General features: G+C 49.6%; 1 protein-coding gene across 1 annotated transcript in view; it reads right to left on the bottom strand.

Annotated features, from left to right (window-relative positions):
• ITGAL (integrin subunit alpha L) overlaps window positions 1–23,832 on the bottom strand; it is a gene marked incomplete at its 5' end in the record, with an annotated part of 55,662 nt that overhangs the window by 10,595 nt on the left and 21,235 nt on the right. The window contains 18 exons of the mRNA XM_015412138.1: window positions 205–315; window positions 1,744–1,819; window positions 3,693–3,779; window positions 5,270–5,349; window positions 7,186–7,287; window positions 8,773–8,914; window positions 9,844–9,917; window positions 10,482–10,610; window positions 10,765–10,916; window positions 12,084–12,244; window positions 15,063–15,193; window positions 17,009–17,212; window positions 17,548–17,685; window positions 17,884–18,032; window positions 19,361–19,493; window positions 19,595–19,662; window positions 19,866–20,016; window positions 22,678–22,822. Of these exons, the coding sequence (XP_015267624.1) occupies window positions 205–315; window positions 1,744–1,819; window positions 3,693–3,779; window positions 5,270–5,349; window positions 7,186–7,287; window positions 8,773–8,914; window positions 9,844–9,917; window positions 10,482–10,610; window positions 10,765–10,916; window positions 12,084–12,244; window positions 15,063–15,193; window positions 17,009–17,212; window positions 17,548–17,685; window positions 17,884–18,032; window positions 19,361–19,493; window positions 19,595–19,662; window positions 19,866–20,016; window positions 22,678–22,822 (2,233 nt within the window). The remainder of the gene's footprint in view (window positions 1–204; window positions 316–1,743; window positions 1,820–3,692; window positions 3,780–5,269; window positions 5,350–7,185; window positions 7,288–8,772; window positions 8,915–9,843; window positions 9,918–10,481; window positions 10,611–10,764; window positions 10,917–12,083; window positions 12,245–15,062; window positions 15,194–17,008; window positions 17,213–17,547; window positions 17,686–17,883; window positions 18,033–19,360; window positions 19,494–19,594; window positions 19,663–19,865; window positions 20,017–22,677; window positions 22,823–23,832) is intronic.

Below are 23,832 nucleotides of genomic sequence, written 5' to 3'. Positions count from 1 at the left end.
CAGGCACTTCTGTTATTTTAGGGGGGTTAACCCCTCAATGTATTTTTTTAAAGATCTCAGATTTTTTTAATGCAAAGCTAGGGAGTTGTTGTTTTTTTGTTTGTTTGTAGAAAGATCTGTCTTGTCTGTTTATGGCTCTATGGGGTGGCAACTTTCCACCATGCAGCCAGCTGACACCCAGGTCCCTCCATAAATAATACTTACAGCTTGGACACTATCAACCTCCCATATCAGCCCAGCAGTAAATGTGGTTGGCACTTTCACAAACACTGTCACTGCAGCAGGTTGGAAATCACCCAGGGGCACATTCTTTACCTGGAGGGAGGAGGAGGAAGAGGCTGAAGGGAGGACAGTTCAATGGGGTCCTTCTTCAAGGAATAAAAGGCCAAAGCTGAGCTAAAAGAAGGCTGCTTTCATGTCGGGAAACTTTTGCACTACTCGAGACATTCCTTTTCCAGGACCAGCCGTACGCACAACTGAAACAGGCTCTGCACAGTGCAGTATAGCCCTATATTCCCCATAAAACACAGCAACACTCATTCCCAGGGGCAAGATCCTACAAGCAAAACATGAATCTCTCTCTGTTGCAGAGCAGGAAATAAATCCATCCCATTGGAATTGTTTAGTTACTAAAGACCTGCGTTGTAACCAGGGGTCATTTCCTGCAGGAGCGCACAGGAGCGGAGCTCCGGCAGTAAAGAGCCCAGGGGGCGGGCACATGGAAAAGCCCCGCCCCCTGATCCCAGCAGCCCCGGGCCACGAGGAGCAAAAAGCAGCCAGTTAAGTTGCAGAGCCCTCCCCCCATAGATAGCAGTCCAAAACAGACCAGTGGCACCTTTAAGACCAAGTTTTATTCAGGTACAAGCTCTCCCTCCTCTGCGAGGACAGATCTGCAGGTCCCCCCCGCCCCAATAGCTAGCAATCCAAAACAATCCAGTGGAGCCTGAGCGGTGGGTGTTGCCTTCTGACACACTTCCGGTGATGTCAGGGGGTGTGGCATATGCAAATAAGTTATACTAATGAGCTCCTGCACCTCTTTTTCTACGAAATGACCCCTGGTTGTAACTGTTTAAGTAGTGATTTTGGATCCATACGAAAACTTGCTATTTCTCCCAAGAGGCCCTGTTTCTAAGCTTTTCAGGGGTAGCTGTCTATCTGGCTCCTGCACATGAAACAGAAGCAACAGAGATGGACTTCAGGCAGACCCAGTAAAGCAGTCTCTGTGTTTATGTCCGTAGACATCCGTCCCTCCAATCTGCCTCCAGCCTTCTTAGCTCTCCTGTTCAAAGCCCACGGAACCTATATTAAAGTAACAAAGGCCAACCGGCTCCAGCAGCCAGAGCTGCGTAGGATGGAAGAACTGGACTTTCCAACTCCTAATTGATTAGAAGTGGAACAGAGAAGGCCGAGGCAAGAAAGGTTTCCCAGAGAGAAGGCTGGGACCTAGGTAAGGTGTTTCCTGATCATTTCAGATCCTGAACATTCCAAAGTTCAGATCCTGAACATTCCAAAGTTCAGATCCTGAACATTCCAAAGTTCAGATCCTGAACATTCCAAAGTTCAGATCCTGAACATTCCAAAGTTCAGATCCTGAACATTCCAAAGTTCAGATCCTGAACATTCCAAAGTTCAGATCCTGAACATTCCAAAGTTCAGATCCTGAACATTCCAAACTTTAGATCCTGAACATTCCAAACTTGTTGCTCTGCATGGCCTTGCCGGCGCTCTCTCTCACTCACTCACTTCATAAACGTGCATCACTGTCTTGTTTTCCTGTTCGACAGAACTGAAGTTGATGTACTGAATGGATGTCTCCAAGCTGCATTGGAAAAAGAACAAACACGAAGGTGAGATGGGCAAGACACTGGGGCAGGGTGAGCTCAACCCCATTATTTCGGCGACAATGAATGGAACAACGTGCCCCTGGACATCTTCCAATAACTCCACTGCAGTCACTGTCACCGTAGGACACCCAGCCACTCAGTTCCGGCTAAAAAAAGGTGGGAAATAAAACTTGTTACCAGGGCTATTTTGGGGCAGGAACGCACAGGAACGGAGTCCCGGCTGGCTTCCAAGTTGGCCACGCCCAGCAGGAACTCATTAGCATAATAGGCCATACCCAACAGCAGAAACTCATTAGGATTGGCTACATTAGGGGTGTGTGGCCTAACATGCAAAGGCGTTCCTGCTACAAAAAAAGGCCCCGGGTTTTGACAACAAACAAGGTAAACAGAATAAGAAGCAAAAAGTGGGTGTGGCTGGATGAGCACACTTCTGGTAACATGGGGGTGCGGCCTAATGTGCTAATGAGCTGTGCGGTCAGGGGTGTGACCTAATATGCTAATGAGTACCTGCTGTTGGGTGTGGCCTATTATGCTAATGAGTTCCTGCTGGGCTTTTTCTACAAAAAGAGCCCTGCTTACCAAGGGGAAACGTCTTCTTTGCAAGTACCACATGGGACACCAGTGGCAGGGATTCTGGCATGGGGGAGCTGGATGTCAGGCCAGCTGTCTCCCCAGACCACAGTGACACTAGAACACTCCAGGCACTAATGCCCATCTCCCCATTTCCTTCCCAGTAACATTTCCTGATAACATTCCAAATTCTCGAGCCTCTGCTCCACAGAAATATCACAGGCTGCACCTCTTGCATTTCACGGCCTTTAAACCCAATGCTTTATCATTTTTCCTCTGTATCCATGTGATTACACACACAGATACAATTGAGGATTATACTACATGTCCTCTGACAAAAGGGGGATCTAGCCCATGAGAGTTTATACCATAATAAACTTATTACTCCTTAAATTGACTTGAGTTGGTTTTCTTGCAACAGTGGCTAGCCCTCCGCTGCTTCTGCTAGGACGAGGGGGGGGGAACTATGCAAAGACAAACGGTTGGAAAAACACAGGTCACCTTCCCCTCCCCATTCCTACAACAAATTCACCCAAGTGTTGACCTCTAACTTTCAAGCCTACTTTCACGGCAGTAAGGGCTAGAAACTTAACCTTAAAACATACAATAAAAACTAAGGATTTGGATCCCAAGGACTCCATTCTCTTTTCCTCCAAGAGGCAGAATCTACGGGAGGGAATCAGTGGATCCATGCAGGGCTCTTTTTGTAGAAAAAGCCCAGCAGGAACTCATTAGCATAATAGGCCACACCCAAGAGCAGAAACTCATTAGCATATTAGGCCACACCCCTGACATCACAGCTCATTAGCACATTAGGCTGCACCCCCATGTTGCCAGAAGTGTGGTCATCCAGCCACACCCACCTTTCCCTTCTTATTCTGTTTACCTTGTTTGTTGTCAAAACCCAGGGCTTTTTTTGTAGCAGGAACTCCTTTGCATGTTAGGCCATACACCCCTAATGTAGCCAATACTAATGAGTTTCTGCTGTTGGGTGTGGCCTGTTATGCTGTTGAGTTCCTGCTGGGCGTGGCCAACTTGGGAGCCAGCCAGAACTCCGTTCCTGTGTGTTCCTGCCCAAAAATAGCCCTGCATCTTAGCAGAAGAGAGCCATTGGGTTCAGTCCAAGATGTTCAGGGTGATGGATTCTGCACCCGTTTCCAGATTCTACACTTGTGTGACGCTTACATGGAATTGTACAAAAGGCAGCTATGGTCAAGAACTTCTCTTAGCTATAGAGCAAAGTGGGAGCGTAGGGAGCAAAGGTACCCATTCTCTTACCCCTTGACAATGACATTGATGGGGTACAGGACAGGGATGCTGAGACTGTCTCGGTTGTTAGGAAGGGTCTCATTCTTCTCGTTGTCACTGCAAGACAGACAGCCAAACAGATGTCAGGAATACAAAAAAGATTATTAGAGCCAGGGATCGCCTCATGTTTTTGAGTCCAAGCATAGCCAAGCAATCAAGACCTCGCAAGGAATCCTGCCCCAGCATCCTAGACATCTTAAATAAGTTATGCATATCCTTGACGAGTGTTCAGAAGATGCAGCTAGTGCAGAATGCTGCAGCTAGTTTGCTGGTCAGAGCCAGCTACCAGGAGCATCTGACCCTGACATTACAGCGATTACCCTGGCTACTGATCCACCCCGGAGCCCAATTCAAGGGGCTGGCTTTGACCTTTAAAGCCCAACATGGCTTGCGACGAGGGTCTCTGAAGGACCGTCTTCTCCCATGTGCTCCTGTCTGGGAATCGAGATCGCGGGGAGAGGCCCTCCCGGCCATCCCACCAATCAAAGAAGCTCATTGGGTGTGGGTGCACAAGGAGAGGGCCTTTTCAGTGGCAGCCCCACAATTCTGGAACAAGCTCCTCCCCAGGGAGGTGTGCCTGCCCCCCCCCCACTTTCGATCTTTAGGAAGCGTCTGAAGGCAGTTTTATTTAGGACTGTGTTTGGTTACAGAACCAATGTTGAGTCCCGTGGCACCTTTAAGACCAACAAAAGTTTATTCAAGGTGTAAGCTTTCGTGCGCACGCACATTTCCTCGTGCAGGCACGAAAGCTCATACCTTGGATAAACTTTTGTTGGTCTTAAAGGTGCCACGGGACTCAACATGGGCTCTGCGGCTTCAGACCAACATGGCTGCCCACCAGTGTTCCCTCTAAGCTGAGTTAGTGTGAGCTAGGTCGCAGTTTTTTAGCCCCGGCTCACAGTTTTTTCTCTCAGCTCGGGAAGGATGGCTCCAGAGCAAACTAATTTATGCAGCAGCCAAATCGCTCGCTCACAACTTTAATGCCAGGAGCTCACAAAGTAGACTTTTTGCTCACAAGACTCCACAGCTTAGAGGGAGCATTGCTGCCCACCTCGATCTGTGTCTGGTCATTTTTACTGGCAGGCCTCCTGAGTTGTGATTTTCCATTTTGGTTTTTATGTTTTTCGTGCATTTTATTTTCCGTGTTTTATCGATGCTGTACGCCATCTTGACCTCCATAAGGAAGAAAGGCAGCTAATAAATGTTTTAAATAAGATAAATAAAAATCTGTTTGGTTCCCGCTTGCGGGGAGGGCAGGGTATAAATATAAAATAAATAAAAATAAATTAAAAATAAATAAATTCCCCTGTGCTTTTTTGCTATACTGTTCTGTATGACTTCATCATTCACTCCTCTCTCCTCTTCCGAGTCCTCAGTCCTCAAGGCCCTCTTCTCCGTCAAAACCTTTCTTGAACTTCCTTCACATGATCATACCTGCTCTGCCACTGCCGCCAAATTCCTCATTCCGGCATTTCCCCTCCAGCCCCATGCTCTGCAGAGCCCCTTTGCACAAACCCTCCCAAAGTCACCGGGCAGCACAGACTTACCTGCTGACATAGGCCTCCATCTCTACACTGTCTCCCCAGGAGCTATTTTCAAGAACATCAAACCTGAATTCCATCAAAACCTGGAATGGAGGAGAAGCCAAAACTGAGAAAATTCACAGTGCCCGCCATACTTCTCTCTTTTTTTCTCCAGAGCAGGGGTTATCTCCTGCAGGAGCGCACAAAAGCGGAGCTCCGGCAGTAAAGAGCCCAGGGGGCGGGCACATGCAACAAGCCCCGCCCCCTGCTCCCAGCAGCCCTCAGTCAGAGCAAGAAGCAGCCAGGTAAGTTGCAGAGCCCCCCCCCCCCCGGTCCAAAACAGTCCAGTGGTGCCTTTAAGACCAAGTTTTATTCAGGTACAAGCTCTCCCTCCTCTGCGAGGACAGATCCGCATGTTCTCTCCCCCCCCCCCAATAGCTAGCAATCCAAAACAGTCCAGTGGAGCCTGAGCAGTGGGTGTTGCCTTCTGACACACTTCCGGTGATGTCAGCGGGTGTGGCATATGCAAATAAGTTATGCTAATGAGTTATGCTAATGAGCTCCTGCACCTCTTTTTCTACGAAATGACCCCTGCTCCAGAGTGCACCCACAACTCCGAACAAGGGAGAGATGCATGCCAGGAAATGCAAGGAGAACGAGAGCCTTGCATTCCCTGGTGGTGCCTGTGAGAGGCATTTGTATTTATAGTCCAGAGGACTGATCAAGTCCACATCTGCAGAGTAGCTCTGCCATGACAACGCATCAGGCTGCTCCCACACCCCTTACTGTATCCCTCCACTCTTATGATACATGTTAAAGGCGATCCACAGGAATTCTTTAACAGCTGTTTCTTAAAAGCACAAAATCATGATCATCCTCCACGATGCACTTGCTTTTGTATGCACTGACCCCACTCTACAGAAGCCAGTGTTCTTGCCTCTCTACGCGTCTGGTGTACTTTGTACTTTCATTCTTCCCTTGGGACTCCCCCCTCCTTACAGCAATTGGCCAGTGCCTGCCAGTGCATCGCTGGCATCGCTTTCTATTCCCCAAAGTTCTCCCCTTTCCTCCTGCTGTTCCTATAGGCCCCCAAGCCCAGCCCAGGATTCTTCTGTCTTCATTTGGTTCTGCATGGCAGTTATGGAATAACTCTAGACAGGGACAAACTGGCCGTTTGACATACAGGGAAAGTTCTGGGTGGTGGGCTGCTGGTGGCTAGCAGCAAGCAGAGCCAAGCTTCACCCAAGCTGCAAGGGCCACTCAGCCTGGCTAGCTCTTGGGTGCTTTTCACTCTGCCCCTGTGGCTCCAAGACACATCTCCAGTCAACACAGAGAGGTCTTTGCACAGGCCTCGGTCTTGGAGCATCTTTTCCTCCCAAAATGAGGCCAATTCTGTAGTCTCCAGAGGGTGCCAGCATAAAAAATGGATATAGGCAGGGCTATTTTTGGGCACGCATGTGCACAGGAACGAAGTTTTGGCTGGCTCCTGAGTTGGCCACGCCCAGTAGGAACTCATTAGCATAATAGGCCACACCCAACAGCAGAAACTCATTCGGATTGGCTACATTAGGGGTGTGTGGCCTAACATGCAAAGGAGTTCCTGCTACAAAAAAAGGCCCTGGGTTTTGACAACGAACAAGGTAAACAGAATAACAAGCAAAAGGTGGGTGTGGCTGGATGACCACACTTCTGGTAACACAGGGGTGTGGCCTCATATGCTAATGACCTGTGCTTTCAGGGGTGTGGCCTAATATGCTAATACGTTTCTGCTGTTGGGTGTGGCCAATTATGGTAATGAGTTCCTGCTGGGCTTTTTCTACCAAAAAAGCCCTGGATACAGGTGCTTTCTCTAGAACTGAAGTAACCGCCTAGCTCGAGTTAAGTACCATGCAGGATATTGTGAGATCGCCACAGCTGCCCTGGCATGACTGCATACTCACATGTGTTTGCTCCCTATAGACAGGATGGCTGACATTGCAAACAAGACTCTTGAATCCTTCCGCTACTGGCATCCCACCACAGCTCATGATGTGAGCACTTTTCTGTGGAAAAAAACAAGGGGTGTCGTCGTGAGCCACAGAGAAACCGGCCCCGGTTGCAAATTTTCTCTTGCATGACTGCAATGCGACCTAAACCTTCAGCGATTATGAACCTCTCGAGTGAGCAGATCCCTTCTGTCCACTTCCCAAACTGCATCTGGTCTTGGTCGAGGCTTGGAAGGCGAAATAGCTTCTCGGCTACGAAAGAATCCCTGCAATGAATGTTCCAGCCAGGCGGTGGCAGTGTGGCGATTGACATATGGGTCCTGAAGCCTGGCCAACACGCAGCCGTGCAGAAAACGACGGAGCCAAGCCAGAAGACGTCTATACCGGGCAGTGACAGCGCGTGCAATTAAAAATGAATATATGTTGTCTTCCCTATCCCCTACAAACATTGTTAGTCCCTTGTCTATATTGAGTAACTGTACATCGCTTTGAGCCCACTGGGGAAAGCAATTAATAAATGGAAAGTATTATTATTATTATTATCTCAAGGCCAAACCAGACATTACATTTTTTGCTGAGCTAGACCTGGGTTCTCCCGACCCAAGTCACTTTCCCTTGCAGCCACGTAGCAGTTCCAAGGGATGTCACGTTAAAAATCAAAGAGAGTTCTTTGGGGCATGGGACCGGGGGGGAGCCCCTCCTGACCAATGCTCCCTCTAAGCTGTGGAGTCTTGTAAGCAAAAAAATCATACCTTGTGAGCTACTGGCATTAAAGCTGTGACCAAGCGATTTGGCTACTGCGTAAAATAGTTTGCCTTTGAGCCATCCTTCCGGAGCTAAGACAAAAATGTGTGAGCTGGAGGCTAAAAAACAGTGAGCAAGCTCACACTAACTCAGCTTAGAGGGAACACTGCTCCGGCCCCACACCACAGTTCCAAGCAGGAGCCCCTCCTTCCCCCTGCCGGAGCTCCAAGCTGAAAAGGGCTCCCTGCGATCTTTAAAATGACATGCCTTGCAACTGTTGTGTAGTTGCAAGTTGGGTTGGAGAAACCAAGAACCAACTTGCTAAAAAATGTACGTCTCTCTCTCTCTCTCTCTCCCCCCCTCTCCCCCCTTCCTGGTGGGAGAAAAGGACCCTGTGATGTATCAAGTCCTGACAAGTCCAGACATGTCCAGACAAGTCCAGAGACAAACGTCAAGCTTTGCTCCAAGAGACAATGGAATATGCGGATCCTAGCCCGCTCCAATCAGGGGGCTAGGTTCCTGGCCGAGAGCCAATGGGACTCTCGGCCGCTGTAAATAACCTATTGGGAAGTGGGGGGGTGTTTTGGGTGGCGGTTTCTCCGGGAATATAAGCCGGCCTGCGAGCCGGCCAAAGTCGTCTTGTTCCGGATAGAATAAAGTACGCTTTGCTGAAATCACTCTCCGTTTGCGTACTTTTCAGACCTTATCTGCACCACCCCACCTGGGAAGATCACAACATGCTGGGGGAGAGATGGGTTGTTTATGATGGCGAAGACCTTTTACAGGTGGAGCACCTACCCCCAACACAGAAGCTCTGCGGAAGGAGAGGCCAGGAACGTGGAGCAAGTGGAGGACTGTACGGTAAGCATCCTCTTGGAGATTCTCCAGTTCCAAGACCACCCTCAGGACAAACGCCGGAGACAGAAGCAGCTTCTCAGACCTGTTCGAAAAGACGTTTTAGGGGAACAAATACATTAGCCACTCTCCATTCCTCGTTTGGGTTGCAGTTTCGTGGAAAACACTAAAGAGATGGCCGCCCCATGAGGAAGTTGCTAGGTAGCCTTGGGATGTAGCTATATTAAAAATTTGCCTTAATACTTATTTCCTGTCCCCAGGGCACCTTGGAAACTATAGGGTGATTTCCCCCAAGCGCTGCTCTGCGCTCACTCCTCCCTATTGCCCCGATGGTACGTGTCAATTTCACACAAGCTGCTGCGTGGCCGTGTCTACTCAATCCTCAAAAAACAGGATTGAGTAGACGTGGGGGAAATCACGCGAAGCTGCGGGGCAAAATGCGGCTGCGCAGCAGCTTCTGTGAAATTGACCCGTACCATCGGGGCAAAGAGAAGAGTGAGTGCGGAGCAGCGCTTGTGGGAAATCACCCTATAGTCTTGTGGTAGGGAGAAGGCGGCGATGGAGTGCTAAAAGATCATTCTCAGCACCCTCACAGATACTTTGGAGGAAGCCATGATGCAACCGATACAGGTTTTATATTATTCATTGCTGCAAATTTTTTAATATGATGCCACAGGAGACAGTGGTGGTGCAGAATAAACAAAAGTTTATGGAATGCTGTGTGACTGACCACAACATGAACTCAAAATGTTGAAATCCACTGCCACAGATTTTCCATGTGCTGCTGGTGTTTCCTAAAGCGGGCTCCCCACCATGTACTTGCAGTTGCTTACAGTTTTGTAGTGTGAACAAGACTTTAGAGAAGCCAATATTCTCTCAGCCTCAGCCCCCGCCCACAATGTGAGAATAATAATGCAACAGACAGCTTGAAATGGGTATTGAACTGTGGTATTGAACAAGTGGGTACTGAACAAATGAATTATTATTTGCTGCCATCGGAGGGGTTTTACATACCCTGAAGCATGGAAGCGGAGTCTCAGGTCAGCCTCACACACTGCATCTTCCCCGCAGTTCTTCTCAAAAGGAATCTGGCATTTACCAAGAGCACGAGAGTAGTTAGTGTATTAGATCTGTCCCATATATTGCCTCTTCGTGCCAGACATCTAGATTCACCAGGAGCTTTTTGCTCTAGCCCATCCATTCCCCTCCAGAAAGCCCTGTTTCCTACAGATCAATATCAATAATAGTCTACTTTCTTAAAAACTGGAAAGATAAATACCACCGTCATGCATTTTCCAACACAGAAAGCTTTAGTCTCAGCTTGGTCATTCCATATTTCTGTCTTATAGAATCACAGAACCGCAGAGTCGGAAGGGGCCATACAGGCCATCTAATCCAGCCCCCTGCTCAGTGCAGGATCAGCCTAGACTAGAGCCTCCCTGACAAGTGTTTGTCCAGCCGCTGCTTCAAGAATGCCAGTGAGGGGGAGCTCACCACCTCCCGAGGGCAGCTGATTCCCTTAATACCCCTCTGCCCAGATCCACTAAACCCTATGTAGAAATTCTGCGATCAAGAAGACCCTCAGCCTATTCTCCTCTGCTAGATCCACTTTGTTTCCCAAGACTCCAGGGGTCCGGACTCCCACGTCTTACCTCCACTGTAGTTCTGTTGCTTAGTGGGTTCAGAATAGGGCTAAGACCTCCCTTGTTAGGGTCCTTGTCATCGTTGAGGGAGAAATTCACAAAGACCTTGATACTTGAGATGTAATCCTCAATGCAGTTCTGAAAGGCAACGGAAAGGGTTGCCGGACAACACCACAGAGCCCTCAGAGATATAAATCCGTTCTTGTCGGTAGAGGGATCTGGGCCTACGCAGCCAGCTTCGTCTCAGGGGCTGCAGCGACTCCTGTAGGGAAGGAGTGTAACCGCTACTTACTGGGATGCGAATCTTCTCTTGAAGGCACACCGATCCCACGGATATGCTCCGGGCCCCCTCCAGGACCTTCTTGCCATTCCTGAACACTCCTCGGTTCTTCATCCGGTTTCCGTCAATCTCCAAGTAGAAGGAAAGGTTGGCAGAGAGGTGCCCTGGAAGAAGAAAAAGACTGCTTCCTATCAGGTGGACAGAATATCAGCAGTGTAGGGACAGAGTGGGGAATTTCACATTACCCAGTTTCACCCGGTTTCAAGCCGGTAATGATCCGTTTTGAAGTGAACTGGTATAGGGCTGCCATTTCACACATGGCTTTCCCCTTCCGGTAAAGAGCTGGATCTGAAGCGGTTTGCCATTTCAGACTGCACCGCTTTTTCCCGCTTTCCCCCCACTGTTTTTCGCCCGTGTGGGCGATCTCCGGCTTTTCCGCTTCCCCCCCGCCATTTTTTGCCAGTGCGGGCGAACACCGGCTTTTTAAAAAAACGTTTGCTTTATAGTGCTATAGCGCTATAGCACTAAACAAAACACTCCAGGCATTCCAATGGGGTTGATATAATGCTGTTTCATTATAGCGTTATAGCACTATAGCGCTATAACGCTATAAAGCAAACGTTCAAAAAAAAAGCCGGAGATCGCTCACGCAGGCGAAAAACAGCGGGGGAAAAGCGCATCGGAACTGGGAGAGGAAACTGAGGAGTACTTGGAAGCAGTTGACAGGTAAAACGCTTCAGCCCTGTTTCCTAAATGGGACAGAAGCGATTGTGTATGAAATGACAAAAATATTCTGGAAGGGAACTGGTTCTCAAACTGTTCTGTCTGAAATGACAGACCAGAAACCGTTTGGGAACCGTTCCTCTTCCGGAATATATCCTCAGTGTGTTGACATCATAGAATCCTAGTGTTGGAGAGGACCTTCAGGGTCATCTAGTCCAACCCCCCGCACAATGCAGGAAATGCACAAATACCCCCCGCACAACCCCCGGGACCCCTGCTCCATGCCTAGAAGATGACAAACAACCTCTAGAATCCCCGTCCAAACTGGCCTGGAGGAAAACGGCTTCCTGACCCCAGAGTGGCGATCAGCATTTCCCTGGGCGTGTAAAAGAGGGCCACAAGGACTAAGCCTTTGTGCAGCTCTTCCTGCCCTCCCTCTCGTGATCTGCCTCAGTTCACAGAATCAGCGTGGCTGTCAGGTGGCCACCACGTCCCCACCCATTCTGTAGCTGCTCGCTGCCCCCTGAATATACAGCTCTGGATGCTGAATCTGCCCCTGGACTGCAGGGATTAGGGACAGCTGTACGTGAGTCTCTGGCACGCCTTACCTTGGTAGTGCTTGGTGGCTAAACTGGCATTGAAGCAGATGTCGAGGTTGACCTCCACAGCCTGCCAGGACCCGGCACTCCCCTGACATTCCACGTCTTTCACCGGGATTTCCTGCGGCCAGAACTGCACAGTCGCTGCCACGGTCACAATGGGCCTGGAGCTGCAGAGACACGGAGGAGAACAGGTACTACCTGCCGGTCCCCCCTGCTGCAGACAAGAGCTCTCTGGCTCCAGTGGGTAATGTGGTCATACCAAAAGAGTTGCCGGTAATTCAAATCTGCCTGGAAGTCTCCTCCGGAATCCCTGCCTGCTAATCATAGATATCTGAGGGCTGCCCTGGGTGGCCCCCAGGCAAGCCCGATCTCATCAGATCTCAAAAGCTCAGCAGGGCCGACCCTGGAAAGTACTTGGAAGGGAGACCTCCAGGGAATACACGGGGGCAGGTAATATCGAAGCCTCCGAAACGTCCAAGCCCCACTAGGGGTCGCCACTCGCCAGTAGTCACCATGACTTCCAGGCTTGCAAGCACGCACACACAATTACTCACACACACACACAAAAAAACACCATCTGAGGACTAAAAGGTAAAGGTAAAGGTTCCCTGGCTTGAAAGCCAGTCGAGTCCGACTCTAGGGTTGCGGTGCTCATCTCCGTTTCAAAGCCGAAGAGCCAGCACTGTCTGAAGACATTTCCGTGGTCATGTGGCCGGCATGCCTGAACACCAAGGCGCACGAAACGCTGTTACCTTCCCACCGAAATGGTACCTATTTATCTCCTTGCGATTTCTTGCTTTCGAACTGCTAGGTTGGCAGGAGCTGGGACTAGAGACGGGAGCTCACTCCGTCATGCGGCACACTCGGGTCTCGAACTGCTGAACTACCGACCTTCCACAGCCTGCAGTTCAGCGTCTTAACCACTTGAGCCACCGCAGTCTGAGGACTAGCTGTGGTTAATTCCACAGAAAGCTGCTCTTAACAAACTCTTTGCAACACATCCTCTCCCCCCAACCTCCTTTCTGTTGTTTGCAGCTTTTAGTTTAAATTTAACTGCCTAATGGATGTATGCCCTGACCTGCATGGCCCAGGCTAGCCCGATCTTGCTAGATCCCGGAAGCGAAGCAGGGTCGGCCTTGGTTTAATACTTGGATGGGAGACCTCCAGGGAATACCAGGATCGCGACATTGAGGCAGACAATGGAAAACCATTTCTGATGGTCTCTTGCCTGGGAAACCCTACAGGGTCGCCGTAAGTCATCTGTGACTTGATGGCACTTTCCACCCCCAATGGACATACACTTCCATCCATCTGATGAAGGGAGCTCTGACCAGTGTTCCCTCTAAGCCAGTGGTGGTGAACCTATGGCACGGGTGCCAGAGGTGGCACTCAGAGCCCTCTCTGTGGGCACGCACGCCATCGCTCCAGCCAGGCCCAGACCATCATTAAAGTGTCAAATTCTCTGCCAAATAATTTTACGTAAATGAAAGCATTTGGGATCGCTTTCCTTACTTTGTGCAGATCATCTTAAGTTAATGTATGAGTTGTTTTTTCTAAAGTAAAACCTCAGTATTCAGGTTCGATTGCCGTGTTGGCACTTTGCGATAAATAATTGGGGTTTGGGCACTCGGTCTCTAAAAGGCTCGCCATCACTGCTCTACGCTGAGTTAGAGTGAGCTAGCTCACAGTTTTTTAGCCTCTGGCTCACACATTTTTGTATTGGCTCAGGAAGGATGGCTTCAGAGCAAACTAGTTTATCCAGCAGCCAAATCGCTCGCTCACAACTTTAATGCCAGTAACTCACGAAGTAGAATTTTTGCTCACAAGACTCCACAGCTTAGAGGGAACATTGGCTCTGACTCGTGAAACCCGTATGCTGGAATTAATTTTATGAAGTCTTCAAGGTGTCACTGGGCCCCTCCTTCATTTTAATACTACAGACTAAAAAGGCTGCCCATCTGGAATCATGAACATGCTCCAAGGCCCTCCTCTCTTGAAACGTCATTCCAGATGTTGCAGGGTTCTCATTAAGCCCCAGCTACGACCCCCCGTCTTGAGTCACACTTTGGAGGAAGGGCTCTTCTGCCTCCTTGCCCTGCTTGCAGGCTTCCTGGAGGCATCTTGTTGGCCACTGTGGGAAACAGGACTAGGCGGACTCTTGACCGGATTCAGTCGGGTTCTTCATACGCTCACTCACTGACAGAATGCGTAGATCCCATCCTTCGCCTTCCCCCTACCTGAGAACCCAGCTGTCTTAGCATCACATCCCGCTCCCTCAACCAGTTAGATTTTAATTCCCATCCATAACCAGAGTCCAAGAGTTTCTCCACAGGCTCTCTTTTCACAAGGCCCCATTTGCTGGAGTTGTTTCAGGCTCACACATGCACATACTATTTCTAATTGAACAAAAAACCCTTCTCTTAATTTAAAGGTAAAGGTTCCCTTGCTCAAAAGCCAGTCGAATCCGACTCTAGGGTTGCAGCGCTCATCTCCGTTTCAAAGCCGAAGAGCCAGCGCTGTCCGAAGACGTGGTCATGTGGCCGGCATGACTAAGCACCAAGGCGCACGGAACGTCATTACTTTCCCACCGAAGTGGTCCCTATTTATCTCTTTGCAATTTCTTGCTTTCGAACTGCTAGGTTGGCAGGAGCTGGGACTAGAGATGGGAGCTAACTCCGTCATGCAGCACCCTGGGTCTCGAACTGCTGAACTACTGACCTTCCACAGCCTGCAGTTCAGCATCTTAACCACTTGAGCCACCGCAGCTCCTTTTCTCTTAATTTATAGGAGGTAAGAACCCAACACTCACGCCCCAACCTCCAGCACCTCTTTCTCCCCAATCCACCTCTTTCTCCCTAATTCACCATTCTACTGCCAAACTGGGGGGTAGAGTACGAGAACCCCGGAACAGATCCACACACATTCCTATGACCTCGGCGGCCATTTTAAAAGCTCCCCATAGTGTTGCTCCCTAGAGTCACTCACCAGAGTACCACGGCCTTTCCCAGAGCTCCCACAGCAATGTCAGGGAGTCCGTCTTGACTGAGGTCTGTCTTTCCATGGATGGAACGTCCAAAGAATTTCAAGCCAGGGGATACCTGTGCTCCGTTAATTTTCTGGGGAAGGGAAATGGTAACTTAGGACCAGACAGCTACATATCAGTAACAGTACATTGATATGGCAATTACTGATTGGGGGGGAACGACTTATTTGACCACTAACTGCCTAGGGCAGGGGAAATTCAGGGCAAAGAGCCACCAGCTGCTGTTTCGGCAACAACAAAACCACAGGGAAGTGTCCCCTTGTGGAAAGAAGAAGAAGAAGTGAAGAGATCGGATTTAAACCCCGCCCTTCACTTGGGAGTCTCAGAGCGGCTTACAAACTCCTTTCCCTTCCCCTCCCCACAACAGACACCCTGTGAGGCGGGTGGGGCTGAGAGAACTCTGACACAAACTGCTCTTTTTCAAGGACAGCTGTGCCAGAGCTTGTGGCTGACCCAAGGTCACATCAGCAGGTGCAAGTGGAGGAGTGGGGAATCAAACCCGGTTCTCCCAGATTAGAGTCCGCACACTTAACCACTACACGAAACTGGCTCTCCTTTCGTGTCCTTCTTAGCACTCATTTTTACTTCCCTGTGCGGCCCCTGAAAATGATGAACACTCACTCAGGGGTCATTTCGTAGAAAAAGAGCTAGGGGAACTCATTAGCATAACTCATTAGCATATGCCACACCCCCTGACATCAGGGGCCCGGCGGTGGACCTGCAAGGCCAGCGGGAGTGCGAGGAAGCCCCGCGAAGGCCCTCCCTGGCCCCAGGCAGGCAGGGGTGGGGAGAGGCGGGGAGGAAGCAACTTACCCTCCCTCTTCTCCTGCCTCCTCCTGGCTGAATGAGGGCCGGAAGCAGGGGGGGCGGAAGCAGGGGGCGGGGCTTCGTCATGTGCCCCGCCCCCTGTACCTCACCCGGGGGAACTGCGATCCCCCGCGATCCCCCCCGAAATGACCTCTGCACTCACTTCTTTTCCTCTCCCCCACATAAAAATGCAGAACACTCACATCAGTTAAGAGCAAACACATTTTCCCCCGTGTGTAGTGTTTATAAAGTATACAGAATTACTGAGTAACAAGCTGTACACTCTACAGAGGGGAACCCGTGACATCAGGCCTTCTTCTTCTCCCAACTCATCCTGTTCTCCTCCCTCTGGGTCTCGTGACCTGCCTGCAAGGTAGTTGCAACCCACAGTCAGAGGAGGAGAAGGAGAAGGGTTGGATTTATATCCCGCCCTTTAGTCGGAGACTCAGAGCGGCTTACAATCTCCTTCCCTTCCTCTCCCCATAACAGACACCCTGTGAGGTAGGTGGGGCTAAGAGAGCTCTTGAGAGAACAGCTCTGGGAGAACTGTGGCTGGCCCAAGGTCACCCAGCAGCTCCATGTGGAGGAGCGGGGAATCAAACCCAGTTCTCCGGATTACAGCCTGCCTCTCCTAAGCACTACACCAAACTGGCTCTGCTTGATGCCCATTGCCTCCCCAGACATGCCCTGCCAGAAGCCTGGGGCACCAAGATAGGGTACGAGGGTCCTGCTTGACACAGTTTGAAAACGATTGCCTTAGGATTAATCTACTATGAATTTTGATTGATACAATCAGTTCATTAAATTTACATAGAATTGCTTGTGACTAAAACAGTCACCTTGAAGGGGCGGGGGGGGACGGGACCACACTGTTTTTACTGTTAGATGGCCGCAGTAGACTCCATCTTAGAAGAGTCCACCCCTTCCATTCTTTTCTTTTTCAATAAGGAGCATTTTTTTTTAAAAAAGGTGCTGCCTAATTGATTGGCAGCGGCTTTATTTGTCAATCAACAGGTCTTTGAAAGCCGCAGCTAGTACGCTAGTATGATCCAGCAAGGGAATTAGCGTCACAGTTCGTTACCTGGGTATACTCCATATGCACAGTCTTCTCGTGGCCATTGTAGATGTAGACAACTCCACTTTCCCCATCTTCTAAGGGGGCCCCCACAGCCACATCCGTCAGTCCATCCCCATTGATGTCCGCCAAGTCAGCAATAGCCGCTCCAAACCTGCCCAAGGGGTACTCCAAGTCCCCTTGAAGCTCCCCCTGGAGGGCAAGATTATCCTGGAAGGGGAAAGGGTCCTATTTGTAAATTCTGTGATAAAATATTGGGTCGTCCCAACCCATGCTTCCTCTAAGCTGTGGAGTCTTGTGAGCAAAAATTCTACTTTGTGAGCTACCGGCATTAAAGTTGTGAGCGAGCGATTTGGCTACTGTGTAAATTAGTTTGCTCTGGAGCCATCCCTTCCTGAGCTAAGGCAAAAATGTGTGAGCTGGAGGCTAAAAAACTGTGAGCTGGCTCACACTAACTCAGCTTAGAGGGAACACTGGTCCCAACAGGGCACGAAAAAACCCCAACATATGGCACCGCCCCTTCTCTTTGCCCAGTCTCTCCTCACCTGTGCCCAGCCGTAGACATAAACACGACCTCCTCTCCGGCCTTTAAAATATAGCTGTGCCCCGATGAGAAGCAGGTCTGTTTCACCATCGCTGTCCACGTCCACTGGACAAAGGACTGCCCCAAAATAGGACCCTATCTGCAAAGGGAAGATTAAAATGTGTGGGATGAAAAGGGGGCCACTTGCACAGTGGTCCCTCAAGAGGTACATGGTGAGCCTGGATCAGGCATGCGAGGCCACTGGCGTTCCCCCTTTGCACCACACCGGGCATTTGAGTGGCCATAACCCCCCCCCCCAGTAAATTTTGGGTATACTAGAGGACCCCATTCTCCTCACCTGCTCTCCAGGAATCTGCTGCTTTAAGGTCCAGTTGGCAGGGCTGGGGTTGACCTCGAACACCAGGACCCTTCCCACATGTTGGTACCGAGGGGCACCAACAGCATACAGCTCCCTCTTCTGATGCTGCAAGAATTTCAGTGCATAGCCTGGAAAGAACAGACAAATTAATCAAGGTGGAACGAAGAAGCATCTACACAGAAGAAGAAGAAGAAGAGATTGGATTTATACCCCGCCCTTCACTACCCAAAGGTGTCTCAGAGCGGCTTACAAACTCCTTTCCCTTCCCCTCCCCACCACAGACATCCTGTGAGGTAGGTGGGGCTGAGAGAGCTCTGACAGAAACTGCTCTTTTTCAAGAACACCTCTGACAGAACTACGGCTTGCCCAAGGTCATCCAGCAGCTGCGAGTGGAGGAGGGGGGAATCAAACCTGGTTCTTCCAGATTAGAGTCTTAACCACTACATCAAACCACTACACTTAACCACTGTACCAAACCACTACACAGCCAAATCGATTCACCATCCTTTTCTAGCTTTGGAGCAGGGAGGACGAGTAACTTCCTAAGATGGCCCTGGAAGGCCCTCCGTGCTTCTGTTAAACCAGGGTGGTGTGGTGGTTGAGAGTGTTAAGGCTAGGAACTTGGAGATCCAGGTTCAAATTCCCACTCGTGCCACGGAAGCTCACTGGGTGGCCTTGGGCCAGTCACTCTGGAGGAAAGGCAAACAATTACAGGATATTCATTGCCAGGAAACAGTGGCTAAAGCCCGCAGTGTGTGCTCTCTCCTACCATTTAACTGTGTTCCAATGATCCCACATTAACATGGACGTTACCTATCTTATATTAACAATTCCAAGGTATCACCACGCATTTACACTGGCTAGATTTAACATGTTACCATCTGTATGCTTGACAGGAAGATACAAAAACATCCCATCTAATTGTAGGTTTTGTCCTTGCTCTTTTAATCTGATCTGTTAATCTACAGCATTTACCACTGTAGATTTTACATACAGGCACGCCTGGATTTATCGAAACCAGGGCTGGTTGACAAAAAAAACTGCTCTCTGAGGCGGAGGACTCTGCAACTGTTATTGGTGAAGGCTCTCCAAAGAACTATTGTTACCTGTGGCTCAATTTCTGTTCCCTGCAATTAAAATACGGGTAGAGTCAACGTCCTGTGTATAATCTACTCAGATGCTAACCATTAATTAATTAAAATACGTGTAGAGTCAACGTCCTCTGTATAATCTACTCAGATGCTAACCATTAATGTTAGATATTTTAGGATGAGAGATTTCACTCGGATTATTAATACTGTAATAGTGTTTTTCTTCCTCTGAATGGTCTGCAGGCTGTAATAAAGACAGACCGATGGACAATGATGATTGCCCAGGATCACGCCATAGACCTGACAGGGAGCGTCCAAAGTGTGAAGAAACTTCAGGGTGCAAAGAGGAAACCTTCTCTACATACCCAAGTAGGCTGCTTTCATTTCACCCTTAGCAGTGGGGGCGGTGATGAACTTTTCATTGGCCAAACCCTCCTGCTGCTCTAACAGGCCGCCGGCCCAATTGTTGGCACCCACGGCACCCAGGACCACCCGGCCCTAGAGTGAGGAGAGGAAGGAAGAGAAGGTTTAGCACTCGTGGGGCCACCCACACCAGAGACCCCTCCTCATTCCACACCGTGGCCTTGGTTCACCCTCACGTGGGATATGTCGGCACTGAATCCACTCGATGACATCTCCAGGTAGAAGGAGCGACTGTCACTGGTGCCTGCAATGAAGACAGGAGGGGAAAGGTTATCTTTGTAATAAACCGATGCTCCTCCCGTCTCAGAAGCCCAGATGCAACCGTGGGAGGGGTGGAAACGGGGGCTGGGCTTGCAAAGAAACTAGATTTGGGAAGCACGATGGGACACCTTTAACGTCCCCTCCCACTCCCAACCCACCAAGCGATATGTCATCCTGACATGACACCTTCGATATCGTAGATCTTTGCCTGGAGCTCGTTGAAGCTGTCCTTGAGCTCCTCGAACCTCTTGAGGACCTTCACGAAGGCACTGATGGGTTCCGAGGCGATCTTCGTGACCTTGGCTTGGGTCACGTTCTTGGGGAAGTGGCGTCCAATCTGGGGAGGCGATGAAAGACCAAGTGAGACACAGGCAGATTTTGAGCAGTGGTAAGAGAAGTGGTAAAAGGAGCTGCGGTGGCTCAAGTGGTTAAAACGCTGAACTGCAGGCTGTGGAAGATCAGTAGTTCAGCAGTTCGAGATCCGAGTGTGCTGCATGACGGAGTGAGCTCCCGTCTCTAGTTCCAGCTCCTGCCAACCTAGCAGTTCGAAAGCAAGAGATTGCAAGGAGATAAATAGGGACCACTTCGGTGGGAAGATAACAGCGTTCCGTGAGCCTTGGTGTTTAGTCATGCTGGCCACATGACCATGGAAACGTCTTCGGACAGTGCTGGCTCTTCGGCTTTGAAACGGAGAGGAGCACCGCAACCCTAGAGTCGGACTCGACTGGCTTTCGAGCAAGGGAACCTTTACCTTTTAAGAGAAGGGGGATGCTGGGCAGGTGAATCGGGGAGCAAATCATGAGTGAGTGAGAGAGAGAGAGAGAACACAACCCTCTGTGACATGCTCTCCGATTCTATGAACTACTGGTTTTTAAGCCCTAGGCAGACCTTACTTTGAATGCCTGGTGGGGAGTCACTCCAGCCTCCATATGTTTGGCTTAAAACGCTGATCGTCGTGAGTGTGCAAGGCTTCCTCCGTGTAACCAGGAACCCTGGCGGAGCAGAGCTCCTCATTGCACAGGGAGAGCCTCATGATGGTGGTTGGGGCAGAGAGTGGGATCAAGCTGCAGCTGGACTTATGGCGACCCCACAGGGTTTTTCCAAGGCAAGAGACGTTACGGAGGTGGTCTTGCCCTTGCCTGCCTCTGCGTCGCGACCCTGGACTTCCTTGGCGGTCTCCCATCCAAGCACTAACCAGGGCCGACCCTGCTTAGCTTCCGAGATCTGACAAGATCAGTCTAGCCTGGGCCGTCCAGGTCAGGACAGGGTCCCCATGCAAAACAATAACAAATGGTGTAGGGTTCAGGCAGCATTACTAAGTGAACATGTGGATTTGAGGAGTAGGGGAAGCGGTTTAGGTTTAGTTAGGTTTAGTTACCTTCAGATAAGAGGCCACAGGAGACTTGGGTCCCTGCCACACGGGGGGAAAAAGTCGGGCAAAAGTGCGGCTTTTAAAAGCCGCACCAAGATAGGCACGCGGTGGCGGGATCATACGGATCCCGTGAACCGCGGCGCAATTGCTCCCCGGCACGATCAGATGCCGGGGAGACCAGAGAGACAGCGGCGGGAGGCTGCTGAACTGCGCATGTCTGAGCATGCGCAGTTCGGCCAGGAGTCGGGGATGCGCCGGCGAAAGGACGCGCTGGCGATCCCATGGCCAGCCTTGATGCGACCTTGGTAGGTGGTTTATTTTTGCTGCGTGTTTTGGGCGGAAGGGCCGGATCGGGGACGGCGCGCAACGCTTCCCAGATGTTGCGGTGGGATCGCACCCGTTTGCTGCGCCCCCGATCCGTCCCTCTCCCGGCCCAAAACCTCTCGTGTGACCGGGGCCTGGACAGTGGTCTGTTTCAGTGACTCCAGCAAAGCACAATCAGGCTAAAGGGACTCCTACAGCAGGCAGCACAACTGCTAGTCCTCCAACAGCTTCCCGGAAAACAGATTCCTTACAGTCTCCAGCCTACCAAAACTCACAGTTCTCTGAACTACAGAGTATGCAGAAGGCCCATGACTTATCTTCGAAACATTTTATTTAAGTAAAATTTTATTTTAAACAACTCATTTGGAGATGGAGAAAGGAGAAGCAAGAAGCAAGTTTTTTTTTTCCCTCTAAAGTTTAGGGCAGGGGTGTCAAACATGCGGCCTGGGGGCCAGATCAGGCCCCCAGAGGGCTTCTATCAGGCCCACAAGGGACTGGCTGTCTCCTGCTTCTTCCTCCAGTTCTGCTGCTGCGGCTGCGTCATACCTTGCTTTCCCAGACTCCCCCAATCGCTCAGGAGAGATAGGGTCTGCTTCCTGATCTGGACTGAGGTTCCTCCCCCTCCCAGATTGCTACAGCACAGACATTTTGATGCAATAATTCAGAGCAAGAAGTGTCAGTTATCAGAGACTGTTAAATAAACAAAATATTGCAAGAATGCTAACTTTTTGAGCATGTTTTTATTTTAAGTTTTTTAAAAAACCTTTGTGTTTGTGTCTTTTATCAAGTTTATATCTCCACTCCCTGGCATTACATGTTATGACACACATGGCCCGGCCCAACAAAGTCCAATTTATGTCAAATCCGGCCCTCCATAACAAATGAGTTCGACACCCCTGGTTTAGGGTAATTGACAGATTTGTATGAGAAGTTTGATTCTGGGGTAAGCTGCCCCATTATTTATTTATTTGGGATGCTGCCTCTCCAGAGTTCTGTTCTAGGTGGCTTACAATCAGTTAGAAAAGCAGACGTCCATACAATATACAGGGTGGGATCCAGCCAGCGTTTTGTCTGGTGAAAAAGGGAATGGGTGTTCCCTTTGACTACCTGACAAGCGTCTGCTGGAGATCATGGGACCTGCATGGGCATAAGCCATTTGCGACAGGGATTGCAGTAAGGAGAGGAACTGAGCAAGAATGAATGTAAAAAAACTGCAGGATCCCATTAAGTATTTACACAGCATGCAGAGAACTAAGCAATGGCCAAGTGTACTGAAGTACTCAGAACTCTTAGAACGTTTACCCCAATTATGAAACGCAGGATCTTCTTGTCCTTGGCAGCTTTTACACTTCCATTGTCTGAGTCGGTAGCCTCTCCGTCGGTGATAATGACCATTACTCGGTTTGCTCCTGGTCGAGTGCCACGTTCAGGAACAAAAACTTTTTCCCTGTCATCAACAAATAAGGTGCCAATAAATGCTTAATGCTATTCTGCTCACTGGCTAGTTCACACATGCGTGTTACACCACTCGACTATGCAACACAATGGAACAGCGGGACATTGTGTGGAAGCTCTCAAAAAGGCAGGGGCTTGCTGCTCTCCATGGGGGGGGGGAATCCCAGCAGGGAAGAAGCCTGAACTTCAATGCCAAGTGGGGATCTGAATTCCAATCCCCCCAGTCCTAAACCAACATCCTAACCAGTATACTGTCTGTGGTAAGAAATTTTAGAAATATAGAAGGTTTGGGTTTAAAAATGAACCAAATAGTTTATAAAATCCATATATCTGTCTCTATCTTTGCTAGCAAAACAGCAAGGAGGCATGGCCTGCTTCAATGAACCAGACCATGATTCTTTGCCAGCCCTTTTGTTCCAAGCAAATCTCTTTCTTGGTCACACGCAAAAGTCACACATTCCATTCCCAGAATCTGAATCAATGTAAAATTCCACAGGTGTGAGACCCACAATTTCCTAGGCCATAAACTGCAGCTGACAGGAAAGGCCATTTGGGCATTGACAGACTTCAATCCGGAAGGCAAACTAACTCCGGAGATACAGGAGTTCACATACCCCACTTCCACCTCAGAGATAACTTCAAAGTTATCTCTCTGATAGCTTCAAAGAACAGTTTATCCCCAATGGTGGGAACACCAGGAAAACAATAACACTATACTGATCCGGTAAATAAAAGTGTAAACTTTTGTTGTGTGAGACCAAGGAAGCAATTTCCTGTAAAACAATTTCAACTTCTAAATGTTAACTTACAACTGTAATTTGATTATTGAGGGACCTCTTTGATCATTTGGTATAAATACTGGTCAAATCCAACAGACTTTCGTTGGCTCTTGAGGATCAGGAGAGGCTTATTCTCCTGAGAATTTGGAGTCAACTCGAAAGGCCTTTCGTTCTCTGCATGCTTTGGGGTGGGATAGAATTTTGCTTGCATGTTTATTTTTCT

This window comes from Gekko japonicus, unplaced genomic scaffold (genome assembly GCF_001447785.1).
Source record: "Gekko japonicus isolate JY-2015 unplaced genomic scaffold, Gekko_japonicus_V1.1 scaffold2144, whole genome shotgun sequence".
NCBI lineage: Eukaryota > Metazoa > Chordata > Lepidosauria > Squamata > Gekkonidae > Gekko > Gekko japonicus.
Note: the sequence above shows the minus strand (reverse complement) of the source record. Positions and strands in the feature narration are given on the sequence as shown.